The following is an 18,298-nucleotide window of genomic DNA, read 5'->3' as shown; positions in this document are numbered from 1 at the left end:
CGACCCGTATTCAACTTCCGCCATTAAATCTCGGGCTAGCCGATATCCGGATTTAACCGTATACTTTCCTGACTTAGTAAAGTGCCATACTAACCTATCCGGTTTCATTACTTTGCTGACCGCCATACTCCGAATGATCGCTATATCCCTTGGGTCCATAAACTCCTCCAGGGTAGGCAGATGCCAATCCTTCGTAACAAGATTAATTAAGTGGTTAACCATCAAACTTGGTAGCCAGAGTCTTCCCCTACCGTTTGCTGGGCGTGGTTGAATATCTGGTATCCATGGGTCTCGCCAAACTGAGATAGAACAACCCGAACCTACCGCCCACCGCGCTCCCTGCTCTACTAGTTCCTTAGTTGAATAAATACTCCGCCATGCGAAGGAGGGGTTATATGGTTTTGTGGCCAAAAGAGGATGTTTATTCCTAAAATAACGCCCTTTCAGCACCCGAGCCATTAATGACGTGGATAGTGAATTAACCGCCAATACTGTTTTGCTAGCATGGCATCGTTAAATTGTTCCAGAACTCTGAAACCTAGACCCCCTTCACACTTATCTTTGCATAATTTATCCCAAGCCACCCAATGTAGACCTCATGCCCTATCATTGGACTTCCACCAAAAGGTGGAAATAGCACTCGTTAGTTTAGACGTCAATTCCTGCGGCAATTTATAGCATGACATCACATGAGTAGGAAGTGCCAACACCACTGATTTAATCATAATCTTCTTACCATCTTTCGATAAGTACTTTCCATTCCAACCATTAACACGGTCATCTAACCTATCCTTGACATAACCAAAAACCTTCGTTTTTGAACCTTGGAGGCCTTCAGGAATGCCCAAATAAGAACCCATACCGTCCTCTCTAGTTATACCAATCACTGATTTCAATTGATCCCTTGTCTTAGAAGGGACCTTCCTACCAAACATTATAGAAGATTTCTCTAGATTAACCTCCTGCCCTGAAGCTTTACCATAATTGCTGATAATTTCCATGACCGTCTTGCATTCAGTCGCCTTTGCTTTACAAAAAAATAGACTATCATCAGTAAACAACAGGTGCGAGACGGTAGGACTATCGCGAGTGATTGTGGTACCCGTTAATTTTTTCTCCCGTTCCGCCTTTTTAATATTCGCGATCAAGACCTCAGTACAAATAACCAGACGGTCATGTAACAAATAGTGGTAGATAGATGTAACAGCTAGTAGCAACTTGTGACATATTAATTTGTATCTAATTTGTGACAATTTGCGACAATTTGTTATAAAGAGATTTTGTGACGGCAAAGTAGTTACAAAATTTTTTTGTTTCAAAATTGTAACAAATTTTGTTTAGCTAGGCAAAACGTGTTATACCTACACAATTTTTCGTAACTATACAATGCATTTTTACCAGTGTTATAAGTCGTCCTACGGCTTCTCAAATGTTAGAGTCAGTCAGACAAAGCAAAATTGTTATCTCTGGTTTGTTTAAAAAGGGCTTGTCTACGCATATACAACGAGTCGATGACGAGTCAATTTGATGGCTCTCGAACCGATATCGATTTTGATTATTACAATAAACCGAACTTAAAACCTGTTGAAGTTTCTAATAAGTTCCGGTCGAGGCACAAAAATTAGAAATAAATTATGTATCCCGAATTCCCGATCAATATCTTTGTTTATGGTAAATTTGATAAATTAACGGCGAGATTTGCAGTAAATTTTGGCTCCAGAAAAACACCCCGCGCAATTTTTTTATTACCGACCAAAACCACTTCGCGCCAAAATCAGAATCCCAAAAGCCCCCCATTCCTTTATATATAAAAACCCTAAACCCCCCTCTCTCCCCCACACTCTCTCATCCTCCATTTTCGCCTCTCTCTCTCTCTCTCTCTCTCTCTCTAACTCTCTTCTTCATCTCCTTTCCCAAATGGCCATTGTTACTGACGACGAAGCGGAGATCCGTATAACCGAATCCCAAGCTGTTTCGAGTTCCGATGAGTGTAAAATCGTTGCTGATACTCCCGATTTTATTGACGGTTCCTCTCTTGCCGTCAGAACAACCACCGGAGTCCGAATCTCATCTCTATCGTCGGAGGAGCAAAGCCTTGGCGAGACTGATGTTGGTTGCTCAAATAATGAATCGACGGCGATTGCTTTACCGACGGCGAAAGAAGAGGTAACTGTTGCTTGTGTGAATAAAGAGATCTTAGAATCTGATTCATTTAGGGCGACCGGTTTAGAGATCCGTGTTGTGAAAGAGGAGGAACCTGATTTTTATGTTGAGAATAGAGTTAGTGATAATAAAGTAGATGAGATGATTAGTGATTCTATAGAACAGTCTGTGGTTGATAATTGTGATGTTATTAAGGTAGAGGTAATGGAACCTGAACTTTGTGTTGCGAATCTGGTGGTTGTTAAAAGAAGACGTAGAAGAAATGATCGTTGATTCAAAAACGAAATCTGTGGCTGAAACGGTTTCGGATAAAGAGTGTGTTAGTGTCAAGGTTAAGGAAGAGCCTGATTTAGGTACACTAGAGGAGAAACACGATTCTGTCTGTCCGAGTGTGCTCAGAAAGAAGGATGAGGTGGTTGGAGTTCAGGAAGGCGAGCCAAGAGAGGTTAATGGATTGTTGCAGGAAAATAAAAAGTTAGAGCAAGAGAATGGTCTGTTATCGGCTGGATATTTGGATGGTGCTTCAGCTAAAAGAAGGAAAATGGAGGTGGAACCATCTGTTCCAGTTGGTTTCAAAAACTTTATCCTGGCGCCGACGCCCCTTCGAGTTGTGAAACCAGAGAATTTGGATACCCCTGAAGTTATTGATCTGGAATCAAAGAATCTGAATCGCATAGTTAAACAAGAGAGCAGTTCTACTCATGTGAAGATGGAAACGGTTGAGGAAATGAAGGTGGGAACTGTGATGTTGAGTCCCCAGGTGAAAGACATGAAATATAGCCGTGAGCAGAAACCGCTGTATGTGAAGAAGGAACCGGTTGAAGCGAGAAAGGTGAAAGTGGAAGATGGAGATTTTCCGGTGGAGAAAGATTGGTTTTTGGTTGGGAGGTCACTTGTCACCGCTACTTCTACAAGCAAAGGACGGAAATTAGAAGATAATGAGATTGTGAATTTCACATTTTCCTCTGTTCTCAACTTGAAAGTCCCAAATATTGTTCGTTTCTCTACTAAAAGATGTGGAGAGGTTGGTCGTTTTTTTTTTTTTTAATCTTTTCTTACCTGCACTATTTTCCTTTGATTTGCGCATGAGTGTACTTGATAGTTAGCAAGTCTTTGATACTTAAAAGTTTTTGTTGATTTTGATATCTTTCATGTTTTGAAATGCTGAAAAATTTGTCTAGATTTACAGAACATTTGAAATTGAACTTTCCTATTTTGTTTCTCGTGAGAATCTTCAGATGAGGGATTATTAATTGTTTGCATTTCTTGGCATATATGATCTTAGATTGGTAGGCTTCCGATGGAGTGGTCTAATTGGGCTGTGTGCCTTTTGAGATCTGGTAAGGTCAAAATGCTTGGAAGATGTGTAGCGGCACCAGCGATGCTTACAATGATGCAAGAAATTATGTTATATGTCAGGTAAATATTGTTTTTGGTTGTGTTAGTTGATCGTCTTGCTTGACTGATAGATTTGTTGGAAACTTATATGGCTTTTCGATTGCAGTTTTTACATTCACAGCTCGATATTCACTGATGTTAGCAAATCCACTTGGCGGATTGGTTCTTCCCCAAACGTCGATTCTACGCTTCATCCTCTTCTCCAGCTTTTCAAGCACTTGACAATCAAACCTTACCAAAAGGTCTGTACCACATTTCTCTGTTTCAATACCTTTGTGAGCTTAGAGTCATGTTTCCAGTCCATTACTTTTCTGTTTCTCATTTATATCTTCAAACAGGCGGAGTTTACTCCTGAGGAACTTAACTCTCGTAAACGTTCGCTGAATTTGGAGGTATGTGTTCCACATCAGTCCCTCCTTGAAACTCTTCTGATGTATGTAGGGTAATTATGCTAGTATGAAATTTAGTTCTTTGTTCATTAAGTGGAAAACTAAGCTATGCATTTCATTGGTTAGAATGACTTTGACGAAAGAGCAGCATTGCTAGCCATAGCGAAAAGAAGAAAAAGGTTGTCCACAGTCTCTGGAGCAGAACAAAGATGAAGAAGATGCTCCTGAGTCATATATGAATCGGATTGTCGGCTCTGTATATTCATATAACCTAGAGGTGTGAAATATGCACCAGAAATTTTTTCTTGTCCTCGTAAAAACTCTAATTTTAATATCATCTTATCTTTTCATCGTTTAGGAAATGGAAGCTCCAAGTACACTCACGTGTAACCTGAGACCGTACCAGAAACAAGCTCTCTACTGGATGTCAGAATCTGAAAAAGGAATTGATGTTGAAAAGGCAGCTGAAACTCTACATCCTTGCTGGGAGGCTTATCGAATATGTGACGAGTATGTACTATCTCAAATATTGAAAATGAACAACGAAACATATATGTTCTCTGGTCTGATAACATTGATTTGTATGCATTTTATTCAGGAGGGCACCTTCGATATATGTGAACATCTTCAGCGGTGAAGCAACAATCCAGTTTCCAACAGCAACACAGATGGCGAGAGGCGGAGTATGTTTCTTGATCATGCTGAATCTTCATTCTAAGACTTGTATTCCTCTCTAGTGGCAATATTCTTTGCTTGTGGTTTTGATAAAAGTTTAAAACGTTTTGTTCGCAGATATTGGCAGATGCCATGGGACTTGGAAAGACTGTGATGACAATAGCACTAATACTTGCACGGCCTGGCCGAGGTAACCCAGAAAATGAAGACAATATGGCGGCAGATGTTAATGCAGATAAACGCAAGAGGAAGGAAAGCCATACCACACTAACATCTGTGAAGGCAAAAGGAGGCACTCTTATTATTTGTCCTATGGCATTGTTAAGCCAATGGAAGGTGATTGCCTTGATAGCTGTTTCTTCTTAACCCTTTGATAGTTTTTTAAAACATTCTCATGGAGTTTCACTTTATTTCAGGACGAGCTTGAGACTCATTCAAAGCCTGACACCGTGTCTGTATTAGTTTACTATGGAGGGGACAGGACACATGACGCGAAAGCAATAGTGAGTCATGATGTTGTCTTGACAACTTATGGTGTCTTAACATCGGCTTACAAGCAGGTTAGGATAGTATTTTGTGTCAATTTTAACAATTTTTCTTTTCTCTGTTTAGTTGAACTTAAAATTCTGAGATTCATGACATGCAGGATATGACGAACAGTATCTTCCACAGGATTGATTGGTACAGAATTGTTCTTGATGAAGCTCACACAATCAAATCTTGGAAAACTCAAGCTGCTAAAGCTACGTTTGAGTTGTCCTCACATTGCAGATGGTGTCTCACTGGAACTCCCTTACAAGTAAGAGACTAAAAGAATTCGTGAATAGATAAGCTCATACTCTTTTGGCACTAACTGACTCTATACCTCTTCAATGCAGAACAAACTCGAAGATCTGTACAGTCTTCTATGCTTCCTTCATGTCGAACCATGGTGCAATTGGGCTTGGTATGACTAGATATCACCTAAACCATGTAATTCGTTGCTATATAATGCTTTTTTTATTTAACTTTATTATTTATGTATGTGTGCGTATCTGTATAGGTGGAGTAAGTTGATTCAGAAGCCTTACGAAAATGGTGATCCACGAGGACTGAAGCTGATCAAGGCGATTCTGAGGCCGTTAATGCTGAGAAGAACAAAGGAAACGAGGGACAAAGAAGGAAGGTAGATGATTTTAGCTGTTTCAGTCTTTTTTCTTTTCTTTTTTTCTGTTCTTTTGCTTGTCTTTATGCTTAACGTTCCTCCACTTTTTCTGCAAACTTTCAGTCTAATCCTTGAACGTCCTCCAACCGATGTCCAAGTCATTGAATGTGAACAATCTGAAGCAGAACGGGACTTCTATACTGCCCTTTTCAAGAGATCCAAAGTAAGTGTTATAGTTTAAGGCTTTAAGCACAATACAGTCTGTCAAAAGCTTAATCATAATCTGTTTTAAGGATTTATGATGTCTTGGTAAATGCATAACATTCTTCTTTGTTTGGAAACAGGTCCAATTTGATCAGTTTGTGGCACAAGGAAAAGTTCTTCACAACTATGCAAACATCCTCGAGCTCCTCCTCCGTCTACGGCAATGTTGTAACCACCCTTTTCTAGTTATGAGGTACAAAGCAAAAATACATTCAATATACTCTTTTATTTCCTTGGAAATGGATTCTAATACTTAAAGATAAATTGCAGCCGAGCAGATTCACAACAGTACGCTGACTTAGATAGCCTTGCAAGGAGGTTTCTTGATAACAACCCTGACTCTGTCTCCCAAAACGCTCCTTCTCGGGCATATATTGAAGAAGTAATCCAAGATTTACGTGCTGGCAATAGCCAAGAATGTCCAATCTGTTTGGAGTCTGCAGATGATCCCATTCTCACACCTTGTGCACATAGAATGTGCCGAGAATGTCTCCTTTCTAGCTGGCGGTCTTCGTCATGTGGTCAATGCCCTATCTGCAGGACGATCCTGAAGAGAACCGAGCTGATCTCATGCCCGACGGATAGTATATTCCGTGTTGATGTGGTAAAGAACTGGAAGGAGTCTTCGAAGGTTTCAGAGCTGCTCAAATGCTTAGAAAAGATCCAGAAATCTGGTTCGGGGGAGAAGTGCATTGTCTTTAGCCAATGGACTTCATTTTTGGATCTTTTGGAGATTCCACTGCGAAGAAGAGGATTCGAGTTTCTTAGATTTGACGGGAAGCTGGCTCAGAAGGGAAGAGAAAAGGTTTTGAAAGAGTTCAATGAAACCAAACAGAAAACAGTAAGTGATTGGATAGTTTTATAACAAACTCTTAAACTCTTGTCTAAAACCGAACAGAGAGCTTAGGATATTATGCTTCTGTGATGTATCAGATTCTGCTTATGTCTCTGAAAGCTGGAGGAGTTGGTCTGAATCTAACTGCAGCTTCAAGTGTCTTCTTAATGGTACTATCTCTCTCAAGCTTTGTTTTGAAGTCTTCTTAATATATATATGATGAATTGATCTTTTTTGGTTTTGTTTCTTAAATCACTTAGGATCCATGGTGGAATCCAGCGGTGGAAGAGCAAGCGATCATGAGAATTCATCGAATCGGGCAGAAACGAACAGTTTGCGTCAGAAGATTCATTGTCAAGGTAACAACACTGTAAGCTGCATTTGTTTTCGAACATGGTTAAGCAAGATCTCTTAAATAAGTAAGATTTGGGATGATTGTGTGCAGGGTACAGTGGAGGAACGGATGCAGCAAGTTCAAGCGAGGAAGCAGCGGATGATCGCTGGAGCTTTGACAGATGAAGAAGTCCGGTCGGCTAGACTTGAGGAGCTGAAAATGTTGTTCCGATGAGAGACGCATTCGTTGTTAGTTAGTTAGTCTTTTGAGTTTAGGAGAAAGGCTTTTGTTTTGCTTTCTTGTAAATTATTGGTACAAGTTATATTTATCTTTATCTACTAGCCAGTTACAAATCTGCTTTCTGGAAATGAGTGAAGTGAGCATCTTTCATTGAACAAAGTAACTTTTGCCAGTTAGAAGTTATCTTTTGTCAATTGGTCGAATCATATATCGTTTCTATGAACAATGTTTCAGCACAAGAGGAAACAAAACAGTCGATGTACATTTGAATCGAATGCACACCGTGTATGGGGTTCTGAAACATCAGTAAACAAGTCGGGTTAAGTTTTTCCCTCACCATTCATCTGCTTTCTGCAAATGAGTGAACAGAGAGAATCATTGAACAAAGTAACTGTTGCAGATTCTAATGATTTTGTTTTAAACATTCTTTAGATTGGTCCGTGTCAATCTCTGTAAAACACGGAATTGCATAAGCCAAGTCATATAGACTAAGATTGGGTATAAAACACGAAAATATATAAAAGAATTAATAATTGCACCAGCCGGGAATCGAACCCGGGTCTGTACCGTGGCAGGGTACTATTATTCCACTAAACCACTGGTGCTTTTTGTTAGATGAATCGAATTGTTAAATAAATATTTTAGTATTGTGTAAAGAGAAAAGAAGACCCACACCGGATTAGGTGTGCATTTAACGTAATCAATCAATGATGTGGCAGAAATTAAGCGAATCAAAGTTACTCGAGTTGCTATCAAATGACACCTTGGTTTTGCAGAGCTGTCCAATAGATAAAAGATTGTTTATGATGAAAAAAAACTTAATATATTTCTTTCACACGTAACTATATATATATATAATTTAGTTTTTTTTTCTTCTTTTTAAGAAATTAACTGTTTAGGTTTTAGAGAAGCAAAAAGATCAAAAAGACATGGAAAAATACAAGTCCAAACTTCTTCAGTCCATCGAGTATATATAGATTAGATACGTAATCTATTATTTCTTTTTTTATTTTATTTTATAATGTTTATATTTTTGATATACTTTGAAATAAGAAATATTTCTCAAAATACCACACTTTTAAGTTTTGTTGTCAAAAATACTACTTTTCATAATGTTTATATCTTTGGTATATTTTCAAAAATAAAAATTTCCTCAAAATACCATATTTTTAAGTTTTATTATAAATATACCATATGTTCTCAAAATACCACCAAATTTTTTAGTGTTCTAAAAATATTACTAAAAAAAATTATTTTTAAGAATTTAGATTTTTCTTTTCCGGTTATGGGTTAATTATATTATATTTAGAATGTAGCTTTTAAAAAGTAGGGTGTAGTATTTAGAGTTTAGCTTTTAGTTTTTAGAGTTTAAGATTTAGTTTAAAAATAAAAGATTAATTTTACTTTTTGTGAAATTTTTAATAAATCTAAATTTTTGATGATATTTTGGTAACAATACTTAAAAATATACTTAAATAGTTTAGAGTTTTTTTTTTTTTTTTGGATATTTTGAGTATAATGCCGTTCATCAACATATATATTGTGACTTTCTCCGGGTAAAAATCGATCGTAGTAGACAAAGCAGTCAGTGGAGACTAAACTATTAAATTCATAAATTTGGTTATGTGCCGATCAAATTGCGATAAAATGATGGACTATTACAAGACAAACACAAAATGAATGTTTCGCAATAAAACAAACACGATTGATTTTAAACCACTCCCTTGCCTTTTAATTGTCATCATTCTTGTAATTTCATGGACTAATGGAAGAGTTTAGTTGAGGTTTATTTGGATTTCAGTTTATTGGATTACTGTGAGGATTGACTTAATTATATTTTATGTGATTTCTAATCAAAACTTTCGTTATGTCTCTTTCATTACTTTTAATGTTCTTGTTTTGAATACGAGTATTGTAAGCAAAACTACATGAAACGATAAATATATACTCGTTTGCTGACAAAGAGAAAGAATTTAATTCTACATGTGTATTGTTGGAAACAAAAAAAAAAAAAACTTAAGATAATTGTGAAATCACATGTCAAAAAGTTAAATTTTCTATTTTCTGATTTAGTAGAGTGGGAGTTGCATAGTTAAAAATGAACAAGTTCAAATGTTAATCATTCCGAGCATACTTTTAAACTGATGATAAAATACTAATTACATAATTAATGGCATGATATTGCTTTGCTTCCTAGAATTAGCTATATAAACTTGCTATTATTGGTAAGTTAATAATTAAATCATAGGCTACATTATAACCTAGCTACGTACTAGCTAAATAATACATGACAAAAACAAAATCCACAATTTATACGGTGATAATTAAAAACAAAAATATACCTTTAAAGAAAAAGCCAAATCATGTCTTCCAAACATGTAAACACACAAAAACAAAAATGTAAACAGTCGTATGAATAAATTTGATTTCTTTATCATAAAAACCACCTTATATGCACCCGTAAACATTTGACTGCTCTTTCATCTTTCATCTTTCATCTTCCCTCAAAGTCCTATTTTGGGTTTTCAAGTTTGAACATTTCTTCAAAAATATCTCCCTGTCGATCGAAGCAACTTATATATAAATATGGAGTGTGAGAGATCATCGTCGTCTACGTCATCAGAAACCAGAGCCGTTCGGCACCGTCACATGGCGTCGTCGTCGGTCTCCAACGTGACGAGACGAATGTACGAGTGCAGTTTCTGCAAAAGAGGTTTCACGAACGCACAAGCTTTAGGTGGTCACATGAACATCCATCGACGTGACCGTCTCAACAAGGCCAAGGTGACAAACGATGCTGACCTGGCACTCTCACAAACTCATAGATGTTTCAACGTGGCGTCTGATCGCGGTGGCTACGAGCATGTAGATTCCGTCGTGATGAGGACGACCACCTCGAACTACATGCAACACTTACGAATCGGCTCGATGGCTGCAAGGAGAGAACACGTCGTCGTTGAAGGAGATGAAATCGATTTGGAGCTGCGTCTTGGCTTATGATCATCAGCTTCTTACATATTTATAGATGTATTAATACGTTTTCGGTGTATATTATATGGCTTTCCAGGTTGATATATTTAATCTAGGAAAGCATATATATGAGGCGCGTTTATTATAATATGTCAAGGGTAAGATATTTTTGGGTGGTTTATTTATTTTTGCATGTTTTGTGATCTTTCTACGAGATATATATATATATATATATTTACTATAGGGTTTTTTTCTTGTATGAATGTATAATTATATCCACAAAAAAAAAAAAACTGTTTTACAACAAGTGTACAAAAGGCAAACGTTTAGAGATTTTTGTTCTGTTCATGAAATTAGAAGTCAGATTTATCCCATGATTTGTCTACATCTTCGAAATTTAATTCAAAAGTGACAACATTTTGAAAGATTTAGAATACACCAATCATAATAAAAATTAAATTAAGGGAATATGCACTAGATACCACAAAAATCAAAAAGAATTAAGTAACTACTATTGATGTGACAGTGTGTTCTCTCTCTTCATATATAATTACTCTTATATCTATTACATATATTACATATTATTTGTTTAAATATCATGTCATTTTCTTTAGAACGAAATTATATGTCGGTTTGGGTTCACAAATGAAATGTTTAGGATTTATATTTTACAATTAGAACGAAATTATATGTCAGTTTGGATTCACAAATGAGATAGTTAGGGTTTAGATTTTACAATTAGAACGAATTTATATGTCGGTTTGCGTTCACAAATGAGATGGTTAGGATTTAGATTTTACAATTAGAACGAATTTATATGTCGGTTTGGATTCACAAATGAGATGGCTAGAGTTTAGATTTTACAATTAGAACGAAATGATATGTCGGTTTGGGTTCACATATTATATGTCGGTTTGTGTTCACATATGAGATGGTTAGAGTTTAGATTTTACAATTAAAACGAGATTATTTATCGGTTTGGGTTTACAATTAAACGCTATTTAGTTCAATATAACATGTAAAATATAAATATTACATGCTATTTTAAATAATCACACCAAATCTTTCACTCTTTCTATCTAACACTAAAACAAAAAGGGTGATTGTATCTTTTTACTCCAAAAAAAACGTGGGCCCTATGGTACTTTCCAATAAAAAAATGTTGTTGTGGTATTTTCTTTATTTTACTCCATATTTGTGTTATCTACTAATATTACCCTTAAATTAATTGGTCTTCGACCACCACATCCGCATGTAAAATAAATGCAAATATGTGGCTTACATCGAAATCCAACAGCAAAAGAATAAACAATAAATTAATCACTTTTTTTTAGGGGAATCCCACGAGTTGGGCTTAGGACTCTCTTTCTCAACTAGAAGATTTTAGTTCTAGTGAGAAAGCTACGGAAACCGGGAATATTTGGTTGTTTCGCCGGATTTGATAGGATTTTTTCTGTTTGTGAAAATAATATTTGAAGATTTTGTTGGAGTTTAACCTAGTTCATCCTGGAGTCTGCCGTCAATAACCAAATCTTCTGAGTTTCAACCTATTCGTGATTTGGTATTGTCATAGTCGACTTGTTAACAACGAAGAATGGAGTACGCATTGGACAAAGCTGTAAAAGAGATGTCACTTGAGGAAGATAGACCGATTGTGCTGCAAGATCATGCTAAGTTCAACTCGTGTGAACGGAACGCGTGCAATCTCATTGGTCGGCTTCTTTGCCCGGAGAATCAAAAGATGTCAAGCATGATTCATGAGATGCCAAGGGCGTGGCGTGTCTATAACAGAGCACGGGGAATCGTATTGTTGAATAATAGATTTCAGTTTATTTTTGATTCCAAAGCGGAATTATCAAGGATTTTAGAGGCTGGAGCGTGCACCTTTAACGGCTGGAGTACAACTCTGGAACGACAGGTTGAGAATCCTCCAAGTAACTATTTGAAGGTTCGCCCAATCTGGATCCGACACATTGCAGGTCATATTGGACATGTGAACTACAACACAACAGAAAAGATCAGGGAGATTGCAGGTCATATTGGACATGTCACACATGTGGCATTCGACCCTCTGAAGCCACAAAGTCGTGGGTATGTGAGAGTCAGAGTTCTGTTTGATGTCAATATACCTCTGAGGAACACGAAGACATTACAGATACCATCAGGAGAAACATTAAGCATTGGAATTGAGTATGAACGTATTCGAAGGAGATTCTATCAGTGTCAACGTCTTACACATGACAAGACTTGGTGCCCCCTTAATCCCTCCAACAGTCAAGGGCTAGTCAAGGGAGGTACTAAAACATCAGGTGTACCGCCAGTCCCTATTCCAAGTCGTCTTCTTCCAAGAATCAGCAAGGATGATCCCTTGTATGGTGTGTTGACGGATGCTGATGTGGGAATTGATGCAACCTCTGGCAAACCAAAGATAGCTAAAGAGGTGTTGGATGAGATGCGGCAGTACTTATCAGTTGCAGATCAGGCAGAGAAACAGATACGTAGAGAGAGAGTGTGTAAGTCAGTCTGGGATTTGGAGGGGGATGCACATGTTCAAAGCACTTTGCTAAGACTAGAAGCTCCACCTACTTTCACAACAGATGTTGATAAAGGAAAAGGTTTTTTTTTTTGACTTTGAGGCTGCAGACTCTTCACAAGGTATTGCTGATAAAGAGGTACGGTATGTGGTGAAAAAAGGGATAGCTATGACAAGGGGATCACATGCTCGACAATCCCTGTCTGCTGGTCAGTTTACATTGTCAATTCAAGATGGTAGTCGTACGGATCAGACCAGCTTCTCTGCTGGTTCTGCCGGGACTACATCTAAGAATAAACGTCGTCGACCTAACCAATGGAAAAGGAAGGCTCAGGCAGCTAAGTCATTCCAGGAAGGGTCAACAACTAGTTCCCCGGTGGTAGTTGTTGAAGTAGAGGATGGTGTACCTTCTAAGAGAAAAGCTACAGAGGAGAGGAAGTTCATGTTTTAACAAAAATCGCTAAACGCGTAGAAGAAGAGGTGGTTCCACATGAGGAACCGCCAAAGCAAATATGAGTTTCCTGAGATGGAACTGTCAAGGGTTGGGGGGCACCTTGACAATTCCTTCCTTGAGGGAAATGAGACATAAACATTTCCCTGATTTCTTGTTCCTCCTGGAGACCAAAAACTCCAGTGATTATGTAGTGAAGCTTTAAAAAGGTTTGGGCTATGATCACTCTCATATAGTTGATCCAGTTGGTCTAAGTGGCGGTTTGGCGCTGTTTCGGAAGGGATCCTATGAAGTGGAAGTGCTTAGCTCGAACACAAGAATAATCAATGTAAGGATTACACTAGGATCATTATCCTTCTAAATATCTTGCATATATGGAGATCCAGTGGCTAGCTTACGTCAAGGTGTATGGAATAAATTGATTGACATTTCTGCTTTTTGAGACAAACCGTGGATTGTTCGAGGGGATTTGAATGAAATGGTGGATAATACGGAGAAGGTAGGGGACAAACACGGACGAAATCCTCTTTCTATCCTTTCAGGAACATGATTAGCGATTGCCATCTATGGGAGGTGCCTAATATTGGTAACATGTTATCCTGGGCTGGGGAACGAAATAAAATGTGGATTCAGTGCTGCCTGGATCGTTCTAGGCATGGTTCCCACTGTTTCCACGGTCTCAGACAGAGTATCTCGATCGTATTGCGTCAGACCACTATCTTTTTTTGCTTCGGTTTGTTAATGACAACATGTCACGTACTAGGAGGTTTATATTTAACAGAAGATGGATATCTAAGCCGGATTTCTCTGTTGTGGTAAAAGCTGGATGGGACAAAGGAGAAACTACAGGTCAGATATCCGTAATGAATAGAATTGCTGAATGTAGGAGAGCAATCTCTCGATGGAAATGCTCTAACAATCAGAATTCTAAAGAATAGATTCAACAACTTAGTGCTAAATTTGAGTTGGAGGGAGCTAAGGTTCAGCTAGACTTCACAGTTATGAAGCAGTTACGTTGGGAGCTAGCTGAAGCTAATCGAGCAGAGGAGAAGTACTGGAAAGAAAGAAGTAGAGAACAATGGTTAAGAGAAGGGGATCGCAATTTTTTCATGGAAGTGTGCAAAGGAGGAGGATGCAAAATAAAATTTTCTCTCTGGTGGATCATAATGGCTTGGACCAGTTTTCTGAAGGTTCTAAGGGGGAGATAGCAGTGGAGTACTTTCGTCGAATGTTCTACTGCTCGCATCCGACTCTTATCACTGAAGCTCTCGATGGTATGCTCCCGCGAGTCACACCTACGATAAATGCAGAACTTACACGACCTGTTACTACTAGTGAAATCAAGGATGCAGCTTTCAGTATTAAGGCTAAGAAATCACCATGGGCGGATGGAATGTCTAGTCACTTCTATCAACAATACTGGGACATTGTTGGACCTAGAGTAACTGAGGAGGTCCAACAGTTTTTTCAATCTGGTTCCTTACCTCCGGAATGGAACTTCACACAGATTTGTTTAATCCCAAAAAAGAATAACCCTACCAGGATGACTGATCTTCGACATATCAGCCTATGCACGGTGATTTACATAATTGTGTCGAAGGTTCTATGCAGTCGATTAAAGCGATTGTTGCCTGACATTGTATATGACACTCAAGGAGCATTTGTTTTATGGCGACTTATCTCAGATAACATCTTACTTGCACACGAGATGGTCCATGCACTTAATACAAACGCTACCTGTGATGAGGATTTCATTAGGATTAAAACCGATATGTCAAAGGCATATGACAGGTTAGAGTGGAGTTTTCTGGAGGAACTATTGATTCGTCTAGGCTTTGACATCAAATGGGTCCAATGGATTATGAGTTGTGTGCGAACAGTATCGTATTAGGTGCTCATCAATGGTTCCGCTTATGGGTTTATCAAACCTGAACGTGGCATTCGACAAGGAGATCCACTCTCCCCATTTCTGTTTATTTTATGTGCAGAAGCATTGGTTCACATCATGAATAAGGCAAAAAATGAAGGACGCTTGACTGGTATGCGACTTACACCTCAATGTCCATCTATACAACACCTCCTGTTCGCCGATGATAGCTTATTTCTATGCCAAGCTACCTTAAAGGAATGTACTGCACTTCTTGAGTGCTTTAGTGGATCAAAACGAGTGCTCTTGAGTTACATCATTGAACGTTTGAAATCAAGGTTGAGTGGTTGGTATGAGAAGACTCTATCTCTTGGTGGCAAAGAAGTCTTGCTCAAATCAGTGGCAATGGCACTACTAGTATATGCAATGTCATGTTTTTGTTTACGACACACCAGTGCAAACAGATCACAAGTGCCATGGCTGAGTTCTGGTAGAATGAGTGTGAGGATAAAAGCAAGATGCACTAGGTATCTTGGGAGAAGATGTGTAAAGCTAAATCACAGGGAGGTCTTGGTTTTCGAGACATTGGTAACTTTAATCTAGCTTTGCTGGCTAATTAAGCTTGGCGCCTTATGGAAAAGCCTACCTCCTTGTTGTCTCATGTTTACAAAGCTCGGTATTTTGCGAACACAAATCTCATGGAGGCCTGTGTTGGCTCAATACCATCATATGCATGGCGGAGTATTCTCTTTGGAAGGGAATTGCTTGAAAAGGGTCTTTTGATGTCCATTGGGGATGGGTTGACAACAAGTGTTTGGCTAGACAAATGGGTACTCGATGATGTCCCACGAAGACCTTACAACAAAGAACTAACAATGGACTTAATGCTCTCTGTTTCATCTCTCATTACACCGCATGGGGACTGGAATTTAAAGCTTCTGACCAAGTTGTTCCCACCATGTGATGTGATACGAGTTAGGTCATTTCCTCCAGAAACTGGGTTGCAAGACCGACAGATATGGGCTTATACGCAGGATCGGAGCTACTCTGTTAAGAGTGGGAATTGGCTTTTTGAGAAATCTCGAGATAACTTGGTTCCTGTTACAGCAGACATAAAATGATTGAGTAAGCTTAAGGAGCAAATACGGAGCTTGAGAACAATGCCTAAGATCAAAATGTTCTTTTGGCGGGTTTTGTCTGGTGCTTTAGCAGTCGCTGACTGTTTAAGGAAGCATGGGATTAATGTCAATGAGTTTTGCTAATTATGCCACGGTGACGGCGAAACAATGTCTCATTTCCTGTTTCAGTGTGCTTCGGCGATGCAGGTCTGGTCCATGTGTCAACTTCCTATTCCGGCACAAGGTTTTTCGGATTCTCTTTCTGAAAACATGGAGTATATGTTTCGCTTAATGCAAGATAGTGGTTTGGCTTTGAACACTCGTACTACAATCCTGTGGCTACTATGGGGAATTTGGAAAACACGTATATGTTTCGCTTAATGCAAGATAGTGGTTTGGCTTTGAACACTTGTTCAAGGGATGTGATCCGCAGGTTCTGATTGCTACAACTCTGGAGGAATCTGAGGTCTGGACCAACCAGCAATAATTAAGTGAACAAGATTCTGGGGTCGAGATTCGACGGACCCAGGGATCATTTGGGAGGTGGACTAGACCGGCTTTTGGTTCTGTCAAATGTAATATTCATGCTTTTTAAGTTAATGATTCCTCTTTCTGTGGTGGAGCTTGGATTTTGGGAACCATGTTGGTGATGCATTATTTCACTCGAGGGATGCATTCCGACCAACAGTTAAGCGTATTGTGGCAGAGCTGCAATGTAACTTATGGTGCTTACAGGGTCTTCACGACTTGCACGTTGACTCCTGTGAGCTGTGGACGGATTGTGGTGCAGCGGTAATGGCAATGGGAAGCCCAAGTAAATGGCCAAAATATCGGTCGTTATTAGCCAGGATTTAAAGAGTTGTGCTTAGTATGGAGACAATCACGTTTCATCTATCCACTCCTAAAGCGAATAGAGTGGCCAGGGATATAGCGTGCAGTGTCACTCGGGATGGTAGGTTCACCTCGTATTTAGCTCTGGGAGGGCCGGCATGGCTTCATAATTGCTTAGAGTTAGATCGTCAAGCTTGAACTTTCCTTCGTCTCCATCTTTGTTTATTTACGCGTTTGTTTTGCTAGCTTTTCTCTGTCAAACATCTCTTTATATTTGAAGACGATAAAAAAAAGGATAAACAATAAGCTAAGAAATTAATTTTGTTTGAGTTCACACAGTGGAGAAAATACTATTTTTTCGCGGCTACAATGTCAAGAACAGGCGTTTGGGATGATGGCCACGGCAAATACGAATCTGCCTAAGAGATATAGCCATGAATTGATGTTGTTTTCTAATTCAGTTTTTGGATTTGGTTTTCAGTTTTGCATTTTGGATTTTGTAAAAAACCAAAAACTCTTCCAAAATCTATAAAACATTCAAGGGCTAAAGTTTCACATTGCCTAGTTTGATCTGCATGACTCTTAGTTACTTAGTGCATGTCACTTAATCATGGTCTTATATGAAACAATTGAGTTATCATATCTTTTTTGTATTCTCATGACTTTTGTTGGTTACATTAGTGCACGTCACTTAACAATGATCTTATATTAAACATTAATTTGAGTTATCCTGTATTTTTGTATCAATCTTTGGTAATTTAAATGGACATCTCACTTTTAGGATCGTTCCCCACTTTCACCTTAACATTCATTTAACATGCAAACATGTACAAAATTTTGTAAGAGGGGAAACGACAACTATTGTCTTCTTTAAAGATAGTTTAGTGATCTATCAAGTTAGCAAACTAAAGGCGGTTTTGTGCTTATTAGGTATGTGGTTTTGGTTTTGGAAACATGGTGTCAAAAGGAGAAGAAATGGTTGGACTTAATAAAGAAGAGTGAAGAAAAAATAAGAGAAGAAAAGAAAGACAAAAGTAAGAAGAGTATTTCTCTACCATGTATTTGTAGTGGGATGTTTCCTACTTT

General features: G+C 38.4%; 6 protein-coding genes and 1 non-coding gene across 8 annotated transcripts; 5 read left to right on the top strand and 2 right to left on the bottom strand.

The window, feature by feature from the left end:
• Window positions 1–596: 596 nt before the first annotated feature.
• On the bottom strand, window positions 597–1,001 carry LOC147921539 (uncharacterized). The gene has a single exon (XM_087497731.1). The coding sequence runs from the start codon at window positions 999–1,001 to the stop codon at window positions 597–599; it is 405 nt and encodes a 134-aa protein (XP_087353857.1).
• Window positions 1,002–1,836: 835 nt separating this feature from the next.
• LOC104760601 (DNA repair protein RAD5B) lies at window positions 1,837–7,570 on the top strand. Of its 2 annotated transcripts, XM_087498144.1 has the most exons (18): window positions 1,837–3,187; window positions 3,449–3,582; window positions 3,668–3,803; window positions 3,900–3,953; window positions 4,077–4,227; window positions 4,309–4,460; window positions 4,549–4,633; window positions 4,743–4,961; window positions 5,042–5,185; window positions 5,272–5,424; window positions 5,504–5,571; window positions 5,668–5,790; window positions 5,893–5,992; window positions 6,114–6,226; window positions 6,304–6,874; window positions 6,967–7,038; window positions 7,129–7,227; window positions 7,314–7,570. In XM_087498144.1, exons 5-18 carry the CDS (start codon window positions 4,186–4,188, stop codon window positions 7,434–7,436), a joined length of 2,064 nt encoding a protein of 687 aa, XP_087354270.1. In that variant the 5' UTR covers window positions 1,837–3,187; window positions 3,449–3,582; window positions 3,668–3,803; window positions 3,900–3,953; window positions 4,077–4,185; the 3' UTR covers window positions 7,437–7,570. The 2 variants fall into 2 exon arrangements, with proteins under 2 accessions (XP_087354270.1, XP_087354269.1); XM_087498143.1 differs by lacking the exons at window positions 1,837–3,187; window positions 3,449–3,582; window positions 3,668–3,803; window positions 3,900–3,953; window positions 4,077–4,227.
• Window positions 1,918–4,163, top strand: LOC147921538 (DNA repair protein RAD5B-like). The gene is made up of 6 exons (XM_087497729.1): window positions 1,918–2,344; window positions 2,415–3,187; window positions 3,449–3,582; window positions 3,668–3,803; window positions 3,900–3,953; window positions 4,077–4,163. The coding sequence occupies exons 1-6, from the start codon at window positions 1,918–1,920 to the stop codon at window positions 4,161–4,163; spliced, it is 1,611 nt and encodes a 536-aa protein (XP_087353855.1).
• A 406-nt stretch (window positions 7,571–7,976) lies between the features above and the next one.
• On the bottom strand, window positions 7,977–8,047 carry TRNAG-GCC (transfer RNA glycine (anticodon GCC)). The gene has a single exon. It is a non-coding gene; the product is annotated as a tRNA-Gly (tRNA).
• Window positions 8,048–9,907: 1,860 nt separating this feature from the next.
• Window positions 9,908–10,653, top strand: LOC104760600 (zinc finger protein JAGGED-like). Its single transcript, XM_010483549.2, has one exon. It carries the CDS (start codon window positions 10,029–10,031, stop codon window positions 10,440–10,442), a length of 414 nt encoding a protein of 137 aa, XP_010481851.1. The 5' UTR covers window positions 9,908–10,028; the 3' UTR covers window positions 10,443–10,653.
• A 1,353-nt stretch (window positions 10,654–12,006) lies between these two features.
• Window positions 12,007–13,396, top strand: LOC147921537 (uncharacterized). Its single transcript, XM_087497728.1, has 2 exons — window positions 12,007–13,027; window positions 13,107–13,396. Exons 1-2 carry the CDS (start codon window positions 12,007–12,009, stop codon window positions 13,394–13,396), a joined length of 1,311 nt encoding a protein of 436 aa, XP_087353854.1.
• Window positions 13,397–14,145: 749 nt separating this feature from the next.
• LOC147921536 (uncharacterized) lies at window positions 14,146–16,384 on the top strand. The gene is made up of 5 exons (XM_087497727.1): window positions 14,146–14,256; window positions 14,335–14,511; window positions 14,577–15,176; window positions 15,288–15,851; window positions 15,905–16,384. Exons 1-5 carry the CDS (start codon window positions 14,146–14,148, stop codon window positions 16,382–16,384), a joined length of 1,932 nt encoding a protein of 643 aa, XP_087353853.1.
• Window positions 16,385–18,298: the final 1,914 nt, after the last annotated feature.

This window comes from Camelina sativa, chromosome 18, assembly GCF_030686135.1.
Source record: "Camelina sativa cultivar CO46 ecotype springtype chromosome 18, ASM3068613v1".
NCBI classification, from domain to species: domain Eukaryota; kingdom Viridiplantae; phylum Streptophyta; class Magnoliopsida; order Brassicales; family Brassicaceae; genus Camelina; species Camelina sativa.
The sequence above is the reverse complement of the archived record's forward strand: the minus strand, read 5'-3'. Positions and strand labels throughout refer to the sequence as shown.

Coding starts and splice junctions, on each gene's coding strand:
- LOC147921539 (XM_087497731.1), bottom strand. CDS start 1,001: ATGGAAATTATCAGCAATTATGGTAAAGCTTCAGGGCAGGAGGTTAAT.
- LOC147921538 (XM_087497729.1), top strand. CDS start 1,918: ATGGCCATTGTTACTGACGACGAAGCGGAGATCCGTATAACCGAATCC. Junction 3,804..3,899: donor CAATCAAACCTTACCAAAAG/GTCTGTACCACA, acceptor ATCTTCAAACAG/GCGGAGTTTACTCCTGAGGA. Junction 3,954..4,076: donor AACGTTCGCTGAATTTGGAG/GTATGTGTTCCA, acceptor TTCATTGGTTAG/AATGACTTTGACGAAAGAGC.
- LOC104760601 (XM_087498144.1), top strand. CDS start 4,186: ATGAATCGGATTGTCGGCTCTGTATATTCATATAACCTAGAG. Junction 4,962..5,041: donor CATTGTTAAGCCAATGGAAG/GTGATTGCCTTG, acceptor ACTTTATTTCAG/GACGAGCTTGAGACTCATTC. Junction 7,039..7,128: donor CTTCAAGTGTCTTCTTAATG/GTACTATCTCTC, acceptor TAAATCACTTAG/GATCCATGGTGGAATCCAGC.
- LOC104760600 (XM_010483549.2), top strand. CDS start 10,029: ATGGAGTGTGAGAGATCATCGTCGTCTACGTCATCAGAAACCAGAGCC.
- LOC147921537 (XM_087497728.1), top strand. CDS start 12,007: ATGGAGTACGCATTGGACAAAGCTGTAAAAGAGATGTCACTTGAGGAA. Junction 13,028..13,106: donor AGATGTTGATAAAGGAAAAG/GTTTTTTTTTTT, acceptor TGGTGAAAAAAG/GGATAGCTATGACAAGGGGA.
- LOC147921536 (XM_087497727.1), top strand. CDS start 14,146: ATGTCACGTACTAGGAGGTTTATATTTAACAGAAGATGGATATCTAAG. Junction 15,177..15,287: donor TTAAAACCGATATGTCAAAG/GCATATGACAGG, acceptor GTATCGTATTAG/GTGCTCATCAATGGTTCCGC. Junction 15,852..15,904: donor TCTTGGTTTTCGAGACATTG/GTAACTTTAATC, acceptor CTTATGGAAAAG/CCTACCTCCTTGTTGTCTCA.